The following is a 24,924-nucleotide window of genomic DNA, read 5'->3' as shown; positions in this document are numbered from 1 at the left end:
CCTGAAACCCTTGTTCGCTGTGAGTTTACGAACATTGGTATGAGTTAGGAACTGTTTTACAGAGAACAACATGTAATAAGCGGTTATACTACACAGGTTGTGCATCGCTTTTCAAACATGTACAGTTTAATTTGACAACTATTGTACATACAAATAGAAGAATACATTTCATTTCAAGGCGTTTTAAAGCGGTATTTGACACTTAAAATAACCAACGTTTAGAGCTTTGTGCATTTTGGACGAGGTGAACAAACGCGGGAGTTTTAGGCCTAGCTTTTAAAACCTTTTGGTGTCCTCAACGCAATGCTAAGTACGCTTCTGGTTGTGATTCTCGCGTTCCCATGTTTGGCGCGTGATGACGTCATACTAATTTAAATGTTATGATACATTATATTTCTTTACTACCCTATTTCGCTTTAGTTTAAATTTGATATTTGTAAAACGGTATCACATGCGTACTTTATGTGAAAGCACTTGTAAAAATGTATTTAGAAAAGAAGTATATTCCGATTCTACTGGATAATAGACATTTTTAATTAATTCATAACAAACAAATGCTTTTAAATCTTTTGCAAATAAAAAATTGTTTTCATTGTTCAAAATGGTTTGTTCCATAATTCCAACTCATACTTACCTGACGAGGGTCTTCACCGCGATCCGGCAGGCGGTGGGCCCAGGGCGAGGCTTTGTCATTGCACTTCGACTGAGCTGACCTCTGCGATTACCCCAAATGTGGGTAACTCGGTCGTATAATTTCTGTTAGTGGGGACTGCGTTCGCGCTATCCCCAAACAATACCTAATCAACTCTAGACAAGCTTTCTGGTTCAATTTAGATATACACGATCCTTCAAGCTTGTGGTGCGCGGTTTCTCCAAGTAGCAGATTGCTTTTACGCGTTTTGATCTTCTAGCAATCTAGCTGAAGCTTCCACATCAAGATGTCGCTACAGCCGGTATTCACATTCAAACTTGTTCTTTTTTAAGCCATGACAATTGTCAGCGTTTTTATCTTTCGTTGCAAGATTAAAGGTGTGAAAAGCGGTACGCACGTATTTTAAACGACACGAAAATGTTCACAGCATATTACCAAACCAATTACAGCTTCATTGATTTAGGTGTTTATTAGACCTTCAACGTTACAATCCCTTAAGTTTTAGTTCGGCCTCGTGGTCGCACAACATAACACAAATTACCTAAGATATCTGACCGGTTTACTGATAACGATTTCAATTGTTATGTTCATTAGATTTACTCCAAAGTTATCAGTGTTTTAGTTGACAACATCAACGTTGACAATGGAGTTCCTAATCGCTTTCCGTGTCTGAAATCACGATTGTGCGAGGTCCGTTGCCATATATCATAATCAGTCAAAAAATCGTTTAAATCTCAAGTTATTCTTTCTGACTTCAGATTTGCAATATGACAGTAGTTTGAGCTGTTTATTCACAGATTCATGTCTTTTAACAGCTGCTTTGATAAACATAAACTGTTCATGAACGTTTAGTTAATTTGTAATACTAGTTAAACAGATAATTGTATTAACTTGACTGTCAGTAACAAAATGACTTTAAACTAGTTCATTAAATTTACTCCGAACGTTACTATTTTTTAGTTTAGCTTTGACTCCAAGGCAATTAAGCTCCCAATCGCTTTCTGTGTCAGAAATCACGATTGTGCAAAGTCCATTGCCGTACAAAAAGGAAGAAGAAATGTTACTAAAGAAAATTGTTACCAAGATGAACTTTGCTTGTTGCTACACTGAAATTTATTGAGATTTTACAAAAGTTAATACGTAGAAACATCCTTACTTCAATGTACACAGCACTAAACAAATATTTTAGGGTTTTTGCGCAAGCTTCTAATGCTCAAAAGCATGTATGGACAAAGCACTTTGGCAACAAACTCCAACTGACTTTACCTCGATTGACATTGTAGGCTCTTTGTAAAGTTTCGTATTCGACGTTGGAAATTTTCCGATTCCAAAGGGATTTGCATCTCAAAATCAGCCATAAAGTCGTTGCAATCTTTTAAAATTTACAAGCATTACGGACTCCAGTATTCTTTCTGACTTCATGTTCAGCAATTAGTTTGAACTTGTACAGTACAAGTGTAACCGAAAATTCTTGCTTTCGAATGCCAGATTGCCTTCCCACATTCACGGTGAACCGCGACACCAACAGTAAAACCCAAGGAACCAATTAATTTTATTAAACTGCCCCAGGACCCAAAACCAAACCGACGACCTTAAATCACTTTACAACGGCTTTTATAGAATACAAAAGGTGAGGTTTTAAGCTATTGATTGGATAAGAACGCACAAAACGTGAGATAAACAAGGATAATCGCAATTAATCAACTAAAACCAAACCAACGTGAAGTAATCATCGCACATCAAGTAGAGAATTAACACATCATAAAAACGGTAAAATGTAAGATACTATAAATAACATGTGATATATTTTTGTTACACAAGTTCCAAATGAAAATGGTCGTGTATATTGGGTAGACATGCAGTATGCATGATCATATTAGTTACTTACTGTCAGTATTTGCTTTGTTTACACTTGAGTGCACTTTTTTCTGCCAAGTAGTCGTAAACGATGAATCATTTGTTTTCTCAAATGACATTTGTAAGTGAGCGCTTGCGAAATTGTCCAAGTAGCTTCTAATCCCAAAACGATCATGTTTCCTTCAATGTGCAAGCTACCTACTTGCTAGTTTGGAGGTTTCTAAATAACTGTTTCATTTTGAATCCGCCCTCATCACTTTTAAACCGTTGAGGCCAGTTGACCAAACTTTTGTCATTACGCGATTCGTTGCAAGTCTTTGCAAAGCAGGTTATTTTGTCTGAAGTACAAACATTTTTAGAAGTAATGCAAAATTTAATTTTCATAATTTCCCACCTAACACACTATTTTTTATGTGGCGCTGCATTTGTGACCGTTACAAAGCTTTCTCATTGCAGCTGATTGGATTTAATGACCTGTCGTATAATGTTATATTTTCAGGTTTTTGATGTAGACTGTTGTTTAAAAAAATGGTTTTGTCTCATAAGGCTTGATTGAAAATTTAGCTTACTGTGTCACAAAATTTAAGGCAAGTTAACAAGTAATTGTGAAACGTAGCAGCCGTTATGACTTGTTTGCTGTGAGTTCACGAACATTGGTATGAGTTGGGAACTGTTTTACACAGAACAACATGTAATAAGCAGTGATACTGCACAGGTTGTGTATCGCTTTTCAAACATGCAGATTAATTTGACAACTATTGTACATACAAATAAAACAATACATTTCATTTCAAGGCGTTTGAAAGCGGTATTTGACGCTTAAACACACAAACGTTTTGAGCTTTGTGTGTTTTGGACGAGGTGGACAAACACGGGAATTTTAGGCCCAGCTTTTAGAACCTTTTGGTGTCTTTAACGCAATGCTAAGTACGCTTCTGGTTGTAATTTTCACTTTCCCATGTTTGGCGCGTGATGACGTCATACTAATTTAAATGTTATGATACATTGAATTTAGTTACTAACATTTTTCGCTTTAGTTCAAGTTTGATATTTGTAAAAAGATATCACATGCGTATTTTATGTGAAAGAACTTGTGAAAATGTACTTACAAAAGAAGAATATTCCGATTCTACTGGATAATTGAAATTTTTAATTAATTTAATGCAAACAAGTGCTTCTAAATCTTTTGCAAATAAAAAATTATTTTCATTGTTGAAAATGGTTTGTTCCATAATTCCAACTCATACTTACCTGACGAGGGTCTTCACCGCGATCCGGCAGGCGGTGGGCCCAGGGCGAGGCTTTGTCATTGCACTTCGACTGAGCTGACCTCTGCGATTACCCCAAATGTGGGTAACTCGGTCGTATAATTTCTGTTAGTGGGGACTGCGTTCGCGCTATCCCCAAACTATACCTAATCTATTCTGAACAAGCTTTCTGGTACACTACAGTTCAGTTACTAAGTATACGATCCTTCAAGCTTGTTGCGCGCGGTTTCTCCAGGTAGAAGATTGCTTTAATGCGTTTTGATCTTCTAGCTCAGCGTGGTCCAACTGCAGGCCCGCGGGCCAAAGTTGGCCCGCGAACTGATAGTAAGCTTTGATTCAATCTGGCAACATAACTTCATATTTTGTTTATTTGTTATTGTAATTGACAAAAACTTTGTGAATGATCCTTTGTAATGCGTAACAATACCACTTTGTCCAAAAAGTTCTCTTAGGTTTTAGTTACACGCCTTGTTGTCCTAGCCCAGCGTGGTCCAACTACAGGTCTGCGGTCCGCGAGCTTTCACAGTATTGATTTAATTTATTTCAATTAGAACAAGTATAGCATTTGGATAAAAAATGTCAAAAATTTAATTCAAAGTTGAACACAGCAGGGCCTATACTGTTTCAACCTATCAGGTCTCGTCAGTACAACTAGGCTTCTTAAACGCTGATATGTAGCCTACCTAGTGTTCTGGACGTTTTTGTTTCCTTTAAATATTCCACAGTTTTCATGTTATGTATCTTTTAAATTAGAACCCTAATACTGGCTATTGCGCAACACTCAGAAATTTGGCATAATCCAATAATTGCGACAGCATCATTGCATCGCATCATCCATTTGTGTGTTACGTCATAATAGTGGGCATTATAGATGTGAATGAACAAAGTGGCCTGCAAGTTGTCACGTTTTTGTAAAGTGGCTCGTAAGTCAAAAGTAGTTGGACCACGCTGCTAGCCTAAAACTTACCAGTTTAAACACTTCAACAAAGCTACAGAATGAGTACTTGTAAAAAAAGAAAGGTCATTTTTAAATAAATGGGAATAAGATTACTTATTCGTAGAAAATTCAGGGAAACCACTCTGTCTGGTATGCAAAAAAAACAGTTTCAGCTGCTAAAGAGTACAACATCAAGCGTCATTATGAGGCTTTTCACAAAGATAAGTTTAAAAAATATGGAGGTAATGAAAGAAAGAACGTATTGCAAAATCTCAAGAACAAACAGGAGAAACAAGTGGCAGCGATGTATACTTTTGTGAGCCGCCAAAAAACAAGCCTTGAAGCTTCATATGAAGTTGCACTCATCCTCACAAAAGAAAGGAAGTCATTTCGAGAAGGTGAATTGGTTAAGAAATGTGCGATCAAAATGGCAGAGGTGTTTGGCGAAAAAAAAGTTGCTGAAAAGTTTAAAACCGTGTCTTTGTCGCATCAGACAATGGCAAGGAGAGTGACCAATTTAAGTCGACACGTTTCTTGTAAGTTGGAAATCTTAATGGGAAAATGCAGATATTTTTCAATTGCTTTGGATGAGAGTACGGATGTGAGTGATATTAGCCAATTGCTGATATTTGCTCGAATAGTAGACGAGGATTTTCTTGTTCACGAAGAATTGCTTGAAATTCATCCATTAAGTGGTGGGACTAAAGGTTCTGACATATATGCAGCTCTTGACTCTGTTGTTTCTGAGTATGGAGGTTTTAAAAAATGCTCTTGTATTGCAACGGATAGGGCAAAGGCCATGGTGGGAAACAAAACTGATCTTGTCGGATTGCTGAAACAAAATGGAGTTGATTGCATAACGCTGCATTGCATAATTCACCAAGAAGCACTTTGCGGAAAAGTTTTGAAAATGATGGACGTCATGCAAAGCGTTGTGAAGATGGTTAATCTAATAAGGGGTGGTAATAAAGCTCAACGGCATCGAAGATTCATGTCATTCTTGGACGAAGTCGATGCTTAATTCAGCGACCTTCCTCAATACACAAGTATCAGATGGTTGAGCGCTGGCAAAGTGTTAAAACATTTCTTTGGCCTGCGCAAAGAAATTCTTTCTTTTTTTGAGGAGGAGCGCATCGAAAACACAGATGCGTTTCAAGCGCAGCTTCAAAGCAATGAATTTCTTAGCGGCTTGGCTTTTCTAACTGATATAACAAATCACTTGAATGTGCTAAATTTGAGTTTGCAGGGGAAAGGGCAGAGCATTTCAAATTTAGTGGGACATGTAGAAGGTTTCCGCTCGAAATTGGGCTTGTTTAAGGACTGTTTGGAAAGAAACGATCTGACTCATTTTTCCTGTTGCTCTGTCATCAAAGAAGAAAACCCAAGTGCCGATTTTACTCAATTCGAAAATACTATAGATTTGCTGATCAATGAATTTAGCAGCAGGTTTGCGGACTTTTGCAAGCTCAAGATTCCTCTTTCGCTATTCAACAATCCCATGAACGTGAGAGTTAGTACACAGCCACCAGAGCTTCAACTCGAAATATGTGAACTTCAGAACGATCAGTTTTTGCTTTCAAAGAAAATGGAAAATCCTGAAAGCTTTTGGAAGTTTGTCTCAAAGGAGAGGTTTCCCCTTTTAAAAGATGCTGCTATGAAGCTGTACTCTATGTTTGGAAGTACATACATTTGTGAATGTACGTTTTCAGCAATGAACAATATTAAAACTAAAAATCGAAATCAACTTGGAAACGAGGCTCTTCAGGCTTGCCTTCGCATGGCCACAACTACGATTCCCGTGGATACCAACGCTATTGTCGAGGAAGAACCTCGACCGCAGATGTCACATTGATCAGCATTTAATTATTTTAATAGCTAAATTTTGAACTATTCTAATTTCAGTTTTAATAAAAAAAGAGACCTTTTTTCAGTTCTAATTTCAGTTGTAATATCAATGTCACATTGTTCTACAGTACTAATTTCACATTTCTTCAGTTCTAATTAAAAACATTGGCCCGCGATGAAAAGAAGTTGGACCACGCTGTTCTAGCTCAGTGGTCCCCAACCTTTTTGTCTCCGCGGACCGGTCTACGTTTGATAATTCTACCGCGACCCACTAAAAGGGTGGGGGAGACGCAGATTTTTTTTAATTTTCTTGTATTTGAACATGCATTCAAAACGAAATTGAAATTGAATTAAAACGAATATCAAGTGATTTAAATTTGCAAAATTTTCAATCCATCGTTAAATCAATGAGAACCCTGAGCTTGTTTCTCTGCAACGAGACGATTCCATCTGGGGATAATAGGAGATAATGACACTCGAAGTGTCTTGCTAACGTCCAGGTTATTCCGTTGCTTTGTTTTGGTTGCTGCCATTGCAGAAAACCCCGCTTCACACATATAGGATGTCGGAAATGGTAATAGGCTTTTAAGCGCTGTGGTGGCGATCTCCGGGTATTCCGCCATGACCTTAATCCAGAACACTGGCAGAGTTGTTGTGTGGAACATAGCTTTAAGGCTGGCGTCATTTGCAATCTCCAGCAGTTGATCTTCTTCTTGCACAGACATGCTAGATTCACCTAGTTTGCTGGCAAATGGGTTGCGCATCCATTCTTTACCAGTTCGTGGGTCTTTTGTGCTTGGAAAGTAGCGCTCAAACTCTTTCAAAAGCAAAGACAGATGATCGTGCACCAACTTCGAAAATGAAGGCTCAGGCTCAGTTTCGCCCAACATCCCCGCTAATGTTTGAAACATATCCAAAATACCATTATTCACGCGCCTTCCCCACAACTCCAGTTTCGCTTTAAATGCAGCTACTTTGTCTGCCAACTTGAAAACTGTTGTCATTTTCCCTTGAAGGGAGAGATTGAGTTCATTGAGCAGCCTAAACATGTCACACAGATAAGCAAGTATTGCGACCCATACCTTGTCACTGAAATGTGCAGCCAGAGGTGACTTCTTTTCTGAAAGAAATCTTTGCAATGGCTCTCGTAGTTCAAACACTCTGGTTAGCGATTTTCCTCGGGATAACCATCTTATTTCTGTGTGCAAGAGTAGGCGTCTGTGCTCTGCATCCATCTCCTCACAAAGTTGCTCAAACAAACGCGAGTTAAGGGCGTGTGCTTTGATGTAGTTAATAACTTTAACGACATCAGTCAATACGCTGTTCAATTCCGGAGACATTTTTCGACTTGCCAGCATTTCTCTGTGAATGATGCAATGAGTAGATTCACTCTCAGGTGCAACCTCCTTAATCCGAGAAATTAAACCAGACAATCGTCCGGTCATGGCAGCAGCTCCGTCTGTGCATATGCCGACACAAAAAGACCATTGCAATTTTCCTGATATATAACCATTCAGTGACTTGAATAGTTCTGCTCCTGTGGTGTTGGTTGGTAAGGATAGCGCACATAACAAATCCTCATGAATATCTTCCTGATAAAGATATCGTGCATAAACAAGTAGTATTGCGTTGTTGTCGACATCTGTAGATTCGTCAACCTGGAGTGCATACCACGGTGATGTGTTAATCCTCTCCAACAATTGTGCTTCAATGTCTTCGGCTATTTCTTCAATGCGCCCAGTCACAGTGCTCGCTGACAAAGGCACAGATATTATCTTTTTAACAGCAGCCTCCCCTAGTAGCTCACGGCAAATGTCTTTAGTGGAGGGCAAGATTAATTCTTCACCAATGGTGAATGGCTTTTTCGCCTTAGCAATACGGTTAGCCACCAAAAATGATGCTCTCAAAGCATTCTCATTTATTGTTGTAGTGACCCTCAGAAATTTTTCCTGTCCATTGTGTTCCCGTTTTTTTCTTTCAAAATACTCCAGGGGCTTGTCTTTTGATCTAGCGTGCTTGCTGTTCAAGTGGCGGAGCAGTTTTGACGGTTTCATTGACTCATTTGAGAGCCTGTTACCGCAAAGTATGCAGAGCGGTGTTGGTGCGTGGGTATCACCTGTCGCGATAAATCCATATTTCAAGTAGGACTCATGGTATTGTCTGTTAAAAGTTTTCTGTTTCTTTGATGTTGAAGACTCTTCTTCTGTCTCTTCAATGGACCTTTTCCCATTCACAAGAAAGCTTTCTAATGACGTCTGTTTGGTACTCATGTTTGATAAATTTCGACACTCAATAACTGACTGTTATAAAGATTTAATGAGATATAGCTTCACTAAAATAGCTAAAATGAGAATAACTTCACCAAAAAAAGAAAGCTGAATTATCCTGGAGCTGCAATGCAGAACACGTACCAGAATTAACAAACAACTGAGATACTAAAACTGTACTGCTAAAAAAGAATAAAACTGTGCTCTCCGTAAATGTCCAGGTTCAAGATCATGCCAAAGCTCAACTCTAGCAAAAATCAAAACTCCCTGAACCTCAGCAAAAATACTCTTGAATACTGGCTAAATAACCCCAGCCTGTGAAAATAAAAGTTTGCGCGCCTCCTAAAAAACTGAATGTAACAAACTTACTCTCCTGATTAAAGGGCATCGGGCAGTTAGAATGGGCAAGGGATACTAAATTAGGAAGACTAGCTGATACACTCAAGATAACAATTCAAGAATTTTAGCATAACAAGGGCTTGTGATGTAATAAACTAAGGTTATTATGCGATAAAATGGCCTCTCCAGACAATCGATTTCGAGAACTCAAGCGTGCCCACGCAACAAAAGGGGTTCCCACACTAATTAACAGTACCCTGTGCGGACCGGTACCAACTGACCTACGGACCGGTACTGGTCCGCGGACCGGGGGTTGGGGACCACTGTTCTAGCTGAAGCAACCACATCAAGATGTTTTTCGCAGGCATACCACAGCCAGTATTCCCATTTAAACTTGTGTGTTTTAAGTAGGGATGCGCCGATACGAACCCAAACCCGAATAGATTCGCCGAATATCGCCTTTATGGAAGATTCGGGCGAACACGAATACCAACAATGGCGAACCCGAATACAATATTACTTATAAATTTACTGACTTTTGTTAAAAATTATGATCTAGTTTCCCGACAATGCTAAACTAGAGTCAGCAGTACTTACAATGAAGGTCGTTTCCTAACGATTTTGCTTTTTCGATCGTTTTTTAAACACTATTTTTCGAAAGAAAGCGACTTGTTTATCGATTACGTCATTTTAGAAGCAAGACTTGACAACTTTTGGAGGAAATTTTTGTTATTTCATTCTAATACGAATAGATTCGGGATTCGTTCGTGTCGACCTTCATAATATTTGGGTTCGCACGAACCCGAATAATCTTCCTCGCGGCACAACCCTAGTTTTAAGCCATGACAATTGTCAGCGTTTTTATCTTTCGTTGCAAGATTAAAGACATGAAAAACCGGTTCGCACGTATTTCAAACGACACGAAAATGTACGCAGCATATTAACAAACCAATTACAGCTGTCATATAATGTTATTTTTTCAGGTTTCTGATGTAGACCGTTGTTCAAAAAATTGGTTTTGTCTATTAAGGTTTGTTTGAAAATTTACCTTACTATATTACAAAATTTAGGGCAAGTTAACAAGTAATTGTGAAACTTAGCAGCCGTTATGAAGACTTTAAGGATGATCAAGCCTTAATACTGACTGAATGATGATGGACATGAGAAATCATCAACAGAATCACATTTATTACTTAAAATCATATCACAATAAAATCAACGACAAAATTACTGAAGAAATTGGAACAGTGGATTTAATAAGCATTGAAGTCGCTGAAATGAAGAAGATTGTAAAAGAAAATAAATAAATAGCAGCCAATTTACAGAAATACATTCTTAATTACTACAAAGACAGTGGGTGGGTTATGAATTGCAACAATAAAACTAAATACGCCTGAAAGCAATTAACACACATAAAGTACCTAAACCAAATTCAACAATTACACGATCAATTGCACTTGTTAATTAATTACGCTTATGTAAATACAATAATACATGCATCTCATTCCAAACTACGCAGATTTTCTTGGAGAAACTTTCAAAAAAATTTTTTCCTTAGGCCTCATATTTGACGTACATTTCAACTCGAGCGGTGGAGACTACACAGAAAAATTGATGTTCTTAAACCCAACATTGTTAATTTATAAAATTATCTGTACGTGTATACTGTTCATCTAACAATGTTCCATTGCCTTGAAAGTACGACCACTCCATACTCACCGGCGTATCATGACATACGTCAAAGTCAAATTCCTTCAGAAGTTGGAACATCGCTACTTTCATCTCCGTTATTGCAAACCTTAAACCAATGCAATTTCGTGGCCCGGCTCCGAAAGGCTGGAACATTATCGGGTCAATTTTAGTCATATCTTCCATTCTATAAAAACAAACAAAAGTAGCTAATTTGATTGGAGAAATCTTAGGAAAAAATACTGGCTTGCATCCTAGCACATTAACATTAAACGTGCCTGTACCAACTAAACAAGCATACTTAGACGCTTCTATCTATATAGCAAGTCATATTAATTATAGCCTACTGGGTCAGTATTTACTGTTTATACTATACTATGCACAGAAATTAGATGGTGCAGCAGAAAATTCGGCACAAAGACTACGAGGTTAAGGATTGCACCAATTTCTACACGGATCAAATTAATTACCTCTCTGGTCGAAACTGATACGGTTCGTCCCAGAATTCCTCATCATGATTAAGACTATACACTGGCACTATTACCTCCATGTCTTTAAGAAATTGAACCCCGTTGATTTTAATATCCTTGTTGCAATATCTTGCGTTGCTAGAAACAGATACAAATATGTAATTGTGACTTTTAAGTAATGTTATGATAGACCTACGTCAGTAACATCATACTAGCCTACTCTGACATTCACTACATAGCTAAAATAAACAATACATTACAATAAAATTTTCTTATAATTAACACAGTAACACATCCGTCATATTACAGTTAAAATATTGACAACAGTTAGGATAAGGTTAACTACCGCGGTATTGGACCATAAAGTCTGAGTGTTTCATTGATACACTGCGTGAGGAACTTTAGTTTGTTCACGGCTTCATACGTCATGCTGCCCTGTTAAAAATGAAACTTAACAACTGCGTAGATAAATATTTAGTTTATTTATTTTTTAAAGACAATACTTGTTGAACAGAAAATTATCACAATTTGACTGTCTAAAATTTGACAACAGTCGGTAACTAATACAATAAGATACGGTCTAAGGTAGATAAGGTACTGTCTGGGTACAAATTACAACGCAAGAAATTAAGTTTGTTTACTAACCAAAAAGTATCGTGACTGTTTTTGCTTTAAAGCTAAAAAAAGTTTCTGCTTCCGCGTTTATGAAAACTACGGGTACTGTACCAGTTATTTTTTTCTCACATGCTCACGAAGAATATCGTCAATTTCTTTTTGAGATTTTCTTTGGGCGTCCTTATGGGTGGCCAGGTTGTAGCATAAAAATATCAACGTGTTAGCAGTTGTTTCATAACCGGCTAACATCAGAATCATGCTGTTGCCGACAATTTCATTTTGTGTTAACCCTGAAATTTCAAAGAAACATAAAATTGGACAACTTCAACCAAATTGTTTGCAGTTTCTCTGTTATATACAGTATTCAGACTTTCATAGAGAAATTTGAGTGTACCGGTATGTGCGCCATGAACTGCTTCACTTTCTGATATCTGCGACTTTAACATCATCTGCATAATGTCGATCCTCTGTAAAACATTAACATCTTTTAACCCCAAAACGAACCAGTAGCTGTTGCAGCTCTCAAAAGCACCAGGAAGACATAAAGTCAACTAATAAGTGATCACCGATGTTGTTTCACCGGCCTTTCGCCTTTTCAGCAAAACATCAACAAGGGACGAGAAATATTTCACTACTTCGGTTGGAAAGATGCTATAATTGAAGAACTTTAGAATATGCTCCACCCATGGAAACATAACTAGAAATTTTAAAGAAAAGTTAGTTATGCTATGATAAAAAATTTATTTCGTTCTGCAAATTTTAACTTCAAGTTATGGAATTTATTTATTTTATGGTAATGAGTATCACCGATAGATACCAAATATATTAGGCAATTCAGTTATATCAACCATACCAAAATATGAGAGTACTACAGTACAAATCATAATCAATATTTCATCTTCACATTCATGGAAATGTGAAATGTATCCAGTGTTATTCAACGGACTAGCTTGTCAAAGAACTGACAAAATGAGAATTAAAATATTTTCGGTATAGTACTTACAAACTAAAATGAATATAGGGCTGCCAATAAGCGTTGAGTTAAATGTCTTCTGAGCCACTTGAACGATCTTTGGGGGATTCCCATCTTCATATTCCTAAATATTAATGGTGGTAACTCACAATATATAAAATAGTTGTTCCATGAAACAGTACACGCAGTACGCAGTCAGATTCAAGCAAACAAATACATTTTATGTGTCATCTTCTTTTATGTATAATTTCCTATATGTTTTTGTTTAACTGAATCTGTAATGGGATGTGTGAGAGTAAAATATACCTGTGTGTGAGCATCTGTGCCGAAAGCTGCAGCACAGACCACATCAAGAGAAAACCTTCCAAGCATCCTGCATTCAAAAAAATTTTTAAAGGTGAAACTTACTATGTAATTAAAAATGAAGAAAGCTGAAAAAGGGCCAATTGAGACCAAAATTAAGGATTAAGTCCTGAAAAAGCTTGTGTAGACTTTATTATTTGTTTTTAGTTAATAAAAAACTTTATGGCATTTCACTATACTAAACTACAGTATCATATATTTTATAAGGATAAAACTAACTAACATATTTATGATTAAAAACACAATACAAGCAGTGCATTCTACAAGCACAGTATTTTATAACTAATATGTAAAAATATATTTTCTTTATAAAAAAAGCAAATTTAAAGCGTTTAACTAACTCCTTAGTATCAAATCTTCCTTCATCTTTTTGAGCGAATCGCTTGAGATTTTTCACCAAAGTATTTGAGCAGTGCTCCATTATTCCGAGCATGTCTTTTAGCTTGGATGCTGAGAAACTTGGTGAAAGGGTATTTCTGTTTTGCAAAGTAATAGTCATTATAACCTTATAAAGTGTGTCGTAGAATATGCACTGTCAGTACAATGAAAGAGTTCGGACAAAGTTAGTGCTGATACACAGAGCCAGATTTTTTGAGGTTGGCCCTAGTGATCGCTAAGAAAGTTAAGAGGCAACGACTATGGTGAGAAACCGTCGAATTAAGAGAACTTATTCTTATAGAATTAAGCCTCTCAGGATACCTTAATACTTGCGCTTCAATCAAATGAAGTGTTTATAACATCACTGTATGTGTGTGAATGTATTGTGGTTACTACATGATAAAATACACGTGACAAATATTATCCACACAGAAATGTCCAAGTAAATGTTTCGGGGCCAGCATGTATACTGTAATTACCTGATACGCTTCCATTTTTTCCCCTTAACCACGTTCAGTCCATCATTCAATTCTTTGCCATTAATTTTTGCAAAAGATCTCTGGCAAGAAAAACGAAAAATCAACATGTTTTTGATACTTACAAAAATTACTTTTTTCCTGTCTAATTTCCAATTCAAATTGGGAGTTACATTAAATAAATATGGTTTACCACTATCATATGGTTTTACAGTGCAAGTTTAGAAGTAATCCAGTATATTTCAAAAGATGTTGATAATTTAATTACTACGCGTTCGGAAAATATTGGAAACTCCTTGATAAAAATTTGCTTGAGAATTTCTGGGTCATGAACGGTCACAGCGGCTCGAAGTCCATTGTAAGACCTAAAACATATATTTGATACAATATTTGTTGACTTTTTTGAGAAAAGTTTTATCTGGTTTTACTTTACTTATATATATATACTTGGCTACTAATGCATGAACATTCCACCTACCCATAAACTTTTCCAAATATCTTTTTCTTTTTCAAGTCTCCTTTGAAAATCTACACATTATAATCATTACGTGACTGCATGTCATAAAAACATGTGTTTATCATTAACCTAACGTTTTTAACACGTTCAAGGGCAATTTATTATGAAACAAGTTAGCTGCACTTTGTATAAGATGTTAATGGTGTGGGATGATGATGTTGTTGTTGTATAAGACCAAACCAAACAACTAAATGACCACAAGAGGTCATAATACTATATTATAATATGCAGAAACTCACTGAATCAGGATCCTTCTTAAGTTCTCCGAGATTCCCGAATCCACTGATAGTCGGTGGGCTGTGAGGAATATTCAGCTTATTCAAAACTTGCCACTGTTGATGAATATACAACCTAGATTTATCAGAGAAAATAACAATTATAAGCTATGAAGTAGTGATTCTCTAATGTTCACATATACAAGGAAGGTTGATGATTTGTGGTCAGTATGAAAACACATATCACCGATACACAGTAAACATATATCAATAAACATATATATAATGGTTTATATATACAATACAACCAAACATTTTGTTTCAACTAAATTCTCAGCACAAGTCGATGTTCTTTAACGGTATGATATTCAAATAGCAAATATTTATAGCAGACCATTCAGCTCACTCCAACTTGTAATCAGAACGTTTGACACATATTTGTATCTGATCTTAATACCAATGTCGTAATAAACAAAAACATGTAAGAAGAATCCGATATGGCAATTGATAATATTCGGTATGGTACCTTAAAAAGCAAGCAATAAACAAGATATTTCTTATTCGCAATGTTATTTCTTGTGTAGCAGAATCATTCGATTGTAGGTGTATTTACCCTAAAGCGCTAACGTTTATAGTAGGCAACCAATCTATTATGAAGGCCTAATAATGTTTATTATATAGCCTATACCTGATAAGAACTACAATGGTCACAAGAAGCACAACCACATCAACAATCGTATAACTGAATATTTCCATCACCCACATCTTGATAGGCAATGTTTCAGCAGCCTACTTCAAAACATTTTGAAAATAATCATTGTTTATAAAATGAAAACGAATGTTTAAAAACAGGAAAATTAAAATGTCCAAAGTTATTTTGATTCACATGAATTCTAGTTATTAGCACTATATATAGGCCTAGGCTGTACACTCATACCAAGATCTTTTGTTCGAAAACTATTAAGTCATAATTTGTTCTGACAAGCTACAAGCTAAATCCTGTTTCCGTCTTATTCAGGTCTTAATGTGTGGATGCAAAAGTACAAAAGATCCCAAAATCTTCGAACATTATTCGATTGCTATATCTTATAACTCATCTTCCGATATTGACTGCGGTGAGCGAAAAGTGTAATGAAAACTCTGTTATAGCTTAATATACCAAGAAATATATTAACAAACAAATAACAATCAATGTATAGTAGTACCGGTAGTACAGGAAAGAAGCGACAAAGTATTGCCATGAAAGATGCTAAAACGTGTACAATGGTAACTATACACATACAACTAGCAACTAGGCCTAATTAAGGTATAACTGCTGATTTCTTGATTGGTGCTATCTGGCCTCGCTTGCAGTTATTGCAAACAAAATGTCGCAATGGTTATCGGCACGAAACAGCTAAGTGGGCAAGACACAGTTTGTTTACATATGGTTGCGCATTTCAGGTGAAATTTCTGTAACAATTGTTTTTCGGCATAGACATCGTATACAAAAACGCCGATCTAAATGTGCCTGCACCATAAGCAAATATATAAACACGTAACACGCCCAGGCATTTTCGCGGCTTTTTGAGATTTTTGTCAATCGCATGCTTGCTTCATTTTTCCCCTTAGCAACACAATCTAGTTAGTCATCTAGTGTTTATTATTCCGATGTCTATGGCCTGCACACTGGATGCGATTTGAATGAAATGCATCGTTTTAATGAAGACAAAAATCAGTCTTTGTCATTCAGCTCCCATCAAAATAAATTTAAAGTTTGCTTCAATGTTTCAGCCGCTCAACCCACCTGTCGTTTTACGGAAACAGTCAGTATTTATTAAGTTTGGGTATGAAATACTGCAGAGACAGATTTGGCGTTTAGATTGTACAGGGAGGTTAGAGTGTAGGGGCCGAGGCGTTTTTTAAACTCATTGAAAGCAGCTTACTACTTGTACGACTTTGCTGGGAGTGGAAGGTATTCTATTTAAGGGAATCGTTAGTTGCAGTGGAATGACCAGAACATTGTATATGTTATCCCCTGCTTTCCAACAAGGTCCGCAGCCGTGGTGCTGGATGTCGCTTTTCTTATCCATTGAACCATTTACGGTGCTCAAAAATAATTAAGGTAATATCATTACTGGTAACAGCTAGCACGGTCACTAAACCCATAATTAGTTAAACTCACAAAACATAAGTTAAGAAATTGAAGTCAAATAACAGAAGGTCAATGCGCACATTAGTAGATGGGCAAAGAAATCCGATTTCGTCAGGCAGGAGCCTGGTTTCTGGTGGCCATAACAATAGTAAACGACATTGCTGGCGAGCCCGAGTTTGTACAACAATAATGCACAGTGATGATGGACTTTGGAAGATGTAATGACATTGCTTAGTTGGAAAAATTAAGCTTAGGGGACCGGTTTGAGTAGTCTGCAACAAAAAAGTTCTTAGTGCTATATTTCAATTATGAATTATAGTTTTGAAATGATGTTTGAATTAAAATTTGTATTGAAACATTTTGAATGATAGTTTGTCGTCAAAATCAAATAATAAACTTACGTGAAATGATTGTGATGTCATGCACACGCAGCTTGTTAGAATGAATTCTTTTGTTACATGACGTGTTTAGTGCAAAAAATAATTAGCCTGCTCAAACACAAAGAACAAAAAGGCAAATTGGATTGCTTGCTGGAATCTAAAAACTTTTCCAAACGGTCTTGCTTTTGTCCCCCTTGTTATGAGCCACAAAAGAATCGGCAGTTTTCTGAGATAATTCTCACGTCGCTCCGGGGAAGTAACATGTTGTGATAAAAATCACGATGGATACGTAATTGGAAAACTTTTATCACGCTTACTCACGCAGTCATATGTTTTCACGCGATCTTGTCTCTTACATGTCAGTTCAGTTTTTTTTATGGGGAGATGACTACACTATAGCTTGTTAACGAATCTGGGTTAGATTTTTAAATATTTAAATCGCCTGTAAATTTGAGTTTTCAGTTTGTTGTTACATTATTACAAGTGAACATAACGTATGTAGGCTACCGGTAATGATTTATCACCATAATTTGTAAATTGTGAGCTACATATTGGCGTGACCGATAAAATTAGTTTAGACTTTAGAACGTTGAAATTACTCAAATTTAATGTGATTCATTTTAGTGCATACAAGTGTTTTGTCAGGACCAGTTATACATTACTTTGAGTAATCAGAGATTTGGGATTGAAGACAGCTACGTCTTACGTATATGAGTTTTCCCTTCTTATTTTGCTAAATCTGAAAACAAATAGTTACCCTACTAAGGCAATACGGATGTTTAATTATAAAAAATCTCCCTGCAAATTTATGACAAGATAAAAAGGATTAAAAAATATAACCAAAGCAACCGCAACGCCCCTCTGCAGTCTGCCGCAATGATTTACCGCCACAATGCTTCATTTTTTACTTTGCAGTTTAAACTGAAGAATCCCTTGAAACAGTTTAACAACAAAAACCCACGGGCGTACAAAGCAAGTTCTGTCTTGTCCGCAGGTTTGCTTACAAGGTTCAAGCATATTCAAATGTAGGGGAAAAGCAAAAAAAGCAAAAATAAACACACTTGGCATTTCAGTCTTGCTTGTTCATATGTTGTTTATAGATAGAATTAGGGAGGAACTATGAAAAATTAATGAGTTTAAAAATGTCGGGAAGCTTTCTAGCGTTATGACGGCACTACGCGCACGTCACTTGCGCGCTTTCAGATGATGTTAGGTCACATTTCCGTTCTTAGTTCGCTTATGACGTATTTTCGTGCAATGTAGACCGATAAATTGGTGGTAATGATGCCAAGTGTGAGTAGCACATCAAAGACTGTGGTGTCATAAAAAAGCGAACATCCCCACTTATTGGGAACTCCCAAAGAGAGCTGAAATATCTTTTTTCGGGCCAGTATTTCATAGTTGTATCTCGCTGAGGGAAATTAAACGTCGGTAAATCAAGAAAGGGAGGTTCTAGTCTAACGTTGGTATCGTCTGACAAGGTGGCGTGTGTCGCAGTTTTCAGAAGATGTTATTGAAAAAGATCTGATATTTAAAAGACATATCGGCCGTGTGGATATCGACGTTTTTGACCCAAAGCCTATGTCATACCGTTCTATTTATTCTCGGGGGTATAAGACTTCATTGTTGATTTCGGTCAGGATCGATAAAAAAACGACTTTGTTTACCACCAACGATCGCATTCGACATTCTCTGTTAGTGAAGGCAGCTTCGTTAGAAAACCTGTGCTTGAACGTCTGCATTGAAAATGAACGCTTTGACCAAACATCTTTGTTTTGGGTAGGTTTGTTACTGTTACAAGAAGGTACGATACCTTGGTACAGGCAACCAGTTTTTGCGTAGCCTATGTGCGCCTCTGTCAGACTGATAGACCTTGTATGTATTACCAAAATGGCTTACAACTAAGGCCTAATGTTATGTGCATGTACCGATTGCTGGTGGTGTAACTTTCGACCAAGGAAGTTCCTTAAACCAACCGGAAATGACGAAATAATGCTAGAAAACTTTTACCAAGTTGCGTCGGTCAGACCGAGTCTACGCTCCCAATTTCACAGCTGTGTTCGTGTACACAAGTTGGTTTATTTTGTGGACGATTTTTCCATTAAACGAACTTTATTACAAGGATTATTCTCGGTTTCAGAACGTTTTATAAATTGACCTGGTTACTTCCCACTTTAATTTATTTTTGATGAAAAATTTCTTGTGACTCGTAGTTGACCTGAGTTTAAGGTAAGTCATATGGGGTTGTGTGTATGCTAAAGAATATTGTGGAATCATTACTGCTCTTTTGTAAGCATTTTCAGCTCAAAAAGAGTATAAACGTGTGTTGTATTGAACTATTGCGCTTGTAATACTTAATTTCGGTTGTTTTACAACTTGTTTATTTGTCGCCACAGATCATGGAGGAATACAGTCGTGTGTACAAAATCATAGTCGTCGGTGATACAGAAACTGGGAAATCTCAAATCGTGTCCAGATTTACGCAGAATGTCTTTGTCGAAGAGAGCAAACCAACAGTGGTCATGGAACACGCTCGGAAAGTTTTGAAAGGAAGAAAAATCTGCGCTCAGCTATGGGATATGGCGGGCAAAGAATTGTTCAGGTAATTCTTAAATTGCTCGTGTTTTGAGGCTATTTTATTTCTTAATGAAGAAGTTTGTCTTATAAAACCGGATTCCACAAAACAATTACTAGATCGGAAAAAAGAATTTATCGGTTAAAAGCTCATACCGTAGAAGGCAGCAAACACCATTTGACCGTAAACTATTTGACGATAACGCACGAATACAAAAATGAGTTCTAATTTCATAAGGAAGTGCTACTGAAAATAAGCACGCATTTTATAAGCGTTTGATTACATCCTGCTCTTGGGCTCGTCTGGCGTTTCACAGTTAAATCGACCCAGGAACAGCTGCGTTTGCAAAAACAACGGAAAACTTTACGTTAAGTACAGTCCTATTCGCAATTTATGGTTCGTATTACTCGTTCAGTTCCGCACGTTCATTACAAACCGGAATAAAAATTTGGAGACAAGTTGAAAACAGAGCTGCTATTAAACGTGCCTGAAATATGCAACATAATTTGCTTTTCTGCTGTGTAAGTAAAATTCCAGCCAAGATTTTTACCAGTAAACAACATTTATGACGCGCAGCTGGCGTTGAAACCTGGAACATCGAGCGAAATTCATCGCTTGGTCATAAGAGCGTTCTTATTTCGTTATCATTAAGTGACGCAATGATGAATGTTTAACAATCTATGACAGCACAAAGATACCTTTGATCTTTTCTGCGCGCCCCAAACCGGTTTTTCTAAATCAAGTGCAAACAATAAATAACGTCCTATAGCCCGCCAAATTTCCTACGTTAGGTTTATTCACTGACGATGAAAATTTTGCGATAACGGTGGGAAACGATAAAACCAAATAATCAGGCATTTTCGTTGGTTTCTTGTTAAAGGTAACACAGAAGCCGCAGTGAAAGGTATATTTTAGACTTAATTTTTTACAAGCTGTTGGCAATGACCAACTGCCAACCATTGCGAACTAATAATAAAATTAGTACAAATGACGACATTTAATGACGTCATATGCATCCTACATAAATCAAATTTGACCTTTTGGAAAGAAATTTTGAAATAGGCTTATTTGCTTTTGTTTTCTTGGTATGTAATAATAAAATTGTATCCTATCGTCGTACAAATCTGGTAAAGCCACATTGAACTACAAGTAATGGAAAACACATTCTAATTAAAACCCTTTCACTTTAGGGAGAGTTCATGCTGCTACTACAGATACTCTTTGGGAGCGATAGTCGTTTATGACATCACAAAAGTTAGATCGTTCGAAAGCGCCGCGAAATGGCTTGACCAATTAAAAGAGATTCTGAAACCGGATTGTCCAATCACAATGCTCCTTGGAAATAAACTTGATTTGAGATCAAAGAGATCGGTGACATCAGAAGAAGGCAGGAAGCTAGCACAAAAGCACAAGGCTCTATTTATCGAAGCAAGTGCACGTGATGCCACCAATATTGACAAAGCGTTCGATCGTTTGATTGAATGCATCACTGAGAAATTTGACGACAATCAAAAACGAGCCGCTAAAAAGGACATTGGTGACCTGGAGAAGGGCTCTTTCACCCTGAAGAAAACAGGAAAACAGGCGAAAGGGAGATTTACAGACGCCCCAGTGATAATTCAACAACCGGGAGAAAAGCCTAAAAACGTTCACTCTGTGGGTGAATTGTGCGTGGAAGGGACGAAATACTGCTGCTCCAAAATACCGCTTTGTTTTACGTAATACGAACAGAATCGGCCACTTTTTTATCGCGTTGTATATTATTACTTATCTAAGTTTGGTTCTATTGCCTGCCAACGATTGTGACGTACAAAAGGTCAAAGGTTATCAAGGTGAAAAGTTGTAAATTGCGTAGATCTCAACTCGACAGATATGCTTCAACTGTACATACAAGTGTATGTTAAATTATTTGTTGTAGATTTTGTGCAAAACCCTTTATCAAAGGTTTTTGTATCGGTTGTTGCAATGCTGTCGCGTACACCGACTTTAATGTGAGTTTTTTTTTAAATGACGAATCTGGTTTCTGTTTCGTGTTGTTGTTGCCACCTAAAGATAACCATGACGTCATTGCTTCTTTGTGCAAGTACCGCAACGTTTATTTTTATCACGGGATCTCCTATTTCCTCAAACAAATTTGGTTGTCAATTTCTCACGGCTGAAAAAGTACGTTCAAAGCTATTTTTATCGTTTTTTTTTAATTTATATAACTTAAAATGTTGTCATATAGCAGCTTTTGCCTTATCTAAATTTAGTTTTAAATTAAAATGTTGGTTCAATTCAATCCTAAATACAAATTTTAAGTTTTTAGGTATTCTTTCACGTGACTCGCTTAACAGTGTTCGGCGACTTCCGACATATTTATAACAAAATGTAAACAATGATGTCGTGACGTATTTGTTTTAATTACGGCGATGTCACGCATCGTAATTCGTGAGCTTTCCGTTAAAGACGCCCGTGTTTCATATTTTACAATAAAGATTTCTGTTTCAGAATATGTGTCAACAATCAAAATTTGACAATATTCATTTTATGTCTTTTTTCAGGTCGCCGTTTTATCAAATTTACAAGAATTTCTTCAATTTAATGCTGTTTAGCATTAAATTCACCCATATCAATTTAGGGCTATAGAACTGCACAAACAGCGAATAGGCTGACGAATCGTAGTTATACCGTGCTATGATCAAACTACGGTCTTAACCCGGAAGTTATACGTTATTATGTAAACATGAAAAACTTATACCTTATACGAAGTAACTGTCATCACTGCTCAGCTGTAGATAAAGTGTCGCGTTTAAGCACTATTGCGATTTTAGACGGGACAGATTAAACTTTGTTAAGTTAATTGCGTTACAAGCGAGTTCTCACAGCAAATGACTGATACATACAGCGCATGCGCAAGGTTTGACGTAATGTTTTGCTGTTAAACTTGTAGCTCCATATTATTAGCTCAATCTCACCATTCTCCGCCAAGTACAAGGCTGGATAACCCTTACCACAAAGTCTTAATCGAAAAGCTTTCTAAGAGTGCTAAAGTGTTCGAATTTATTACGTGTGGTACTGTGCGTTAGACATGGAATATTTCCTTTCAGTTCAAACCTTCAGGTTACTGTGAGCACTGGACGTAAAACATTGGCTTAACCTCGGTAGGCCTACATGGATTTCGCTTTCACATCGAAAAGTTGCAAAGCACCAAAATTTAACACAGCTACCACTCCGTTGATAACACTAGTGTACCGCAAGCATAGATATCTTATTTACAACAACTGTTGTTGTATATAAGATATCTATGACCGCAAGTCGTTACCAAGTTCTACCATTTAATTTGTACCCTAACGCACGGGAATGAAACCTTGTTCACCGTTTAGTCTTATTACTGTTGTTTCGCAATTCACCGTACTCATGTGATAAACCGCATAAACGCAAAACCTTGAAAATGTTTGCTAACAATGCGTTATCAACGCGTCAGTCGTCACACTTGAATGCTCAAAGCGTGGACAAGGTTTCGTTTTGGTCGCTAATTCGAATTGAGATCAACAAATTACAGACAGACAGATTTAAGGCATATTTTAGGTTTCAGTGGTATCGAAGCTGTAATGAGCTAGACTGCTAGTCTGCACAAAGTCAAATGCAGCAAGGTTACTGAAAGCTGAAACCATCATCAGGTAAATTAATGAAAAAGTTGTCATTATTTAGCGTCTAGCTTTCATTGAGTTCATGTAAATACGCAGCTTGAAGATGGCAAATACCGCTGAACGAACGCCGATCCCGAAAATCGCTTTGCGTTCGGGATCGCGTCGCAGTAAATTAACACGCGAAAGCTTTTATAATTAACCAAGATGCGATATACGAATGCTAATTTAGTCAATTCTTCAGAGAGAAGAACTGCATTTCGACCCATGAGGTTAATTTATAGACGAATCAATACCGCCTTATTCTTCTACAATCTACATGAAATACGTTTTGGAGAATCAGACATGCCAATGTCTTATCAAGCTTGAATTGAAGTTGCACGCGCTTGCGGTTTTAGTTTATGCAAGTCGCGCGCATGGCTGTCAAACATATCCAAGTGTTACGTCATTAATCATTATGTATTAATGATGGCATTTTTAACAGGATTCCTTTTTGGGGAACGCTGGGTTTATTTGAACGCTGAGTTTATTACTTGAAGTAGGCCACAAGGTTACCAATATTTACATAGCTAGGGATTTTTGTAAAAGTTTCAGGACAAGTTATAGCCTATAAGTAGGTCAGTATGTTAGTTAGAAGTAATTTTGAAGCCAAGTCAATAATTGCCGTTTAGATAAACGCTTCAAGCATGCTTGCCATTGAACATATTTGCGGCCTTTTCGAAAAACGCTACTTTCAGTACGGCGTTGGTTACTTGAAGAAAGCAAAAAGCTGCAAGTAGTGTAGCATCTGCGACGGCGATTACAGCAGCAAAAAGTTTTGTTGAATTTGTAGGTCAGTAATGACGAAGGAGAACTTGTTCTCATTGTAGGCACAATTCAATTGTTTCTTTTTTATTCTAGCTTTAACTCGAAGGTAATTGAGTTTCGTACCTGCGCCGACATTGTATTGTTATTGCACTACTGTAATTAATTAGCGCCTTTTAGGTTTTAAGCCCGCGGGACTTCGCCGTTATTTTCCTCGTTTGTTGCATGCTGGTGACACGTTTTCGTACTGTAACACTGCAACAACACTTAGCACCATTGTTTCGCTCTCCAATAGTCGATGGCGAAAAATGAACAATACGAAATCTGTTTTCTCCTGTTATGCTGTCACCTACCTATTGTGCTTCGATTATTATCTTTTAAGAAAAGCGAAGTCAACAATCTTATACGTCTTATTGTGATTCAGCACGTTTATAATCACCTTAAACGTGATAGTCCAAGCTGAACCTTTGCCAGGCATTATACTTCAACCAAAACCAGCAGATAGAATTGGCCTTGCAATCCGATAACCATTGATCGGTAG

At 37.1% G+C, this 24,924-nt stretch overlaps 4 protein-coding genes and 2 non-coding genes across 6 annotated transcripts; 4 read left to right on the top strand and 2 right to left on the bottom strand.

The window, feature by feature from the left end:
• Positions 1-626: 626 nt before the first annotated feature.
• LOC143457486 (U1 spliceosomal RNA) lies at positions 627-790 on the top strand. Its single transcript, XR_013117182.1, has one exon. It is a non-coding gene; the product is annotated as a U1 spliceosomal RNA (small nuclear RNA).
• Positions 791-3,752: 2,962 nt separating this feature from the next.
• Positions 3,753-3,916, top strand: LOC143457485 (U1 spliceosomal RNA). The gene has a single exon (XR_013117181.1). It is a non-coding gene; the product is annotated as a U1 spliceosomal RNA (small nuclear RNA).
• A 1,102-nt stretch (positions 3,917-5,018) lies between these two features.
• Positions 5,019-5,735, top strand: LOC143452965 (protein FAM200C-like). The gene has a single exon (XM_076954120.1). The coding sequence runs from the start codon at positions 5,019-5,021 to the stop codon at positions 5,733-5,735; it is 717 nt and encodes a 238-aa protein (XP_076810235.1).
• A 1,228-nt stretch (positions 5,736-6,963) lies between these two features.
• LOC143452964 (SCAN domain-containing protein 3-like) lies at positions 6,964-8,829 on the bottom strand. Its single transcript, XM_076954119.1, has one exon. The coding sequence runs from the start codon at positions 8,827-8,829 to the stop codon at positions 6,964-6,966; it is 1,866 nt and encodes a 621-aa protein (XP_076810234.1).
• A 1,504-nt stretch (positions 8,830-10,333) lies between these two features.
• On the bottom strand, positions 10,334-16,360 carry LOC143452163 (cytochrome P450 3A30-like). The gene is made up of 15 exons (XM_076953028.1): positions 15,550-16,360; positions 14,886-14,997; positions 14,608-14,657; positions 14,398-14,494; positions 14,133-14,212; positions 13,617-13,751; positions 13,219-13,285; positions 12,943-13,036; positions 12,506-12,636; positions 12,334-12,406; positions 12,069-12,229; positions 11,671-11,759; positions 11,325-11,462; positions 10,885-11,041; positions 10,334-10,763 (listed from the first exon to the last, which is right to left on the bottom strand). Exons 1-15 carry the CDS (start codon positions 15,624-15,626, stop codon positions 10,677-10,679), a joined length of 1,548 nt encoding a protein of 515 aa, XP_076809143.1. The 5' UTR covers positions 15,627-16,360; the 3' UTR covers positions 10,334-10,676.
• A 3,155-nt stretch (positions 16,361-19,515) lies between these two features.
• LOC143452162 (uncharacterized) lies at positions 19,516-22,442 on the top strand. Its single transcript, XM_076953027.1, has 3 exons — positions 19,516-19,604; positions 19,772-19,977; positions 21,141-22,442. Exons 2-3 carry the CDS (start codon positions 19,775-19,777, stop codon positions 21,670-21,672), a joined length of 735 nt encoding a protein of 244 aa, XP_076809142.1. The 5' UTR covers positions 19,516-19,604; positions 19,772-19,774; the 3' UTR covers positions 21,673-22,442.
• The last annotated feature ends 2,482 nt before the right edge of the window (positions 22,443-24,924 follow it).

Source organism: Clavelina lepadiformis, chromosome 4 (genome assembly GCF_947623445.1).
Source record: "Clavelina lepadiformis chromosome 4, kaClaLepa1.1, whole genome shotgun sequence".
Lineage (NCBI taxonomy): Eukaryota > Metazoa > Chordata > Ascidiacea > Aplousobranchia > Clavelinidae > Clavelina > Clavelina lepadiformis.
Note: the sequence above shows the minus strand (reverse complement) of the source record. Positions and strands in the feature narration are given on the sequence as shown.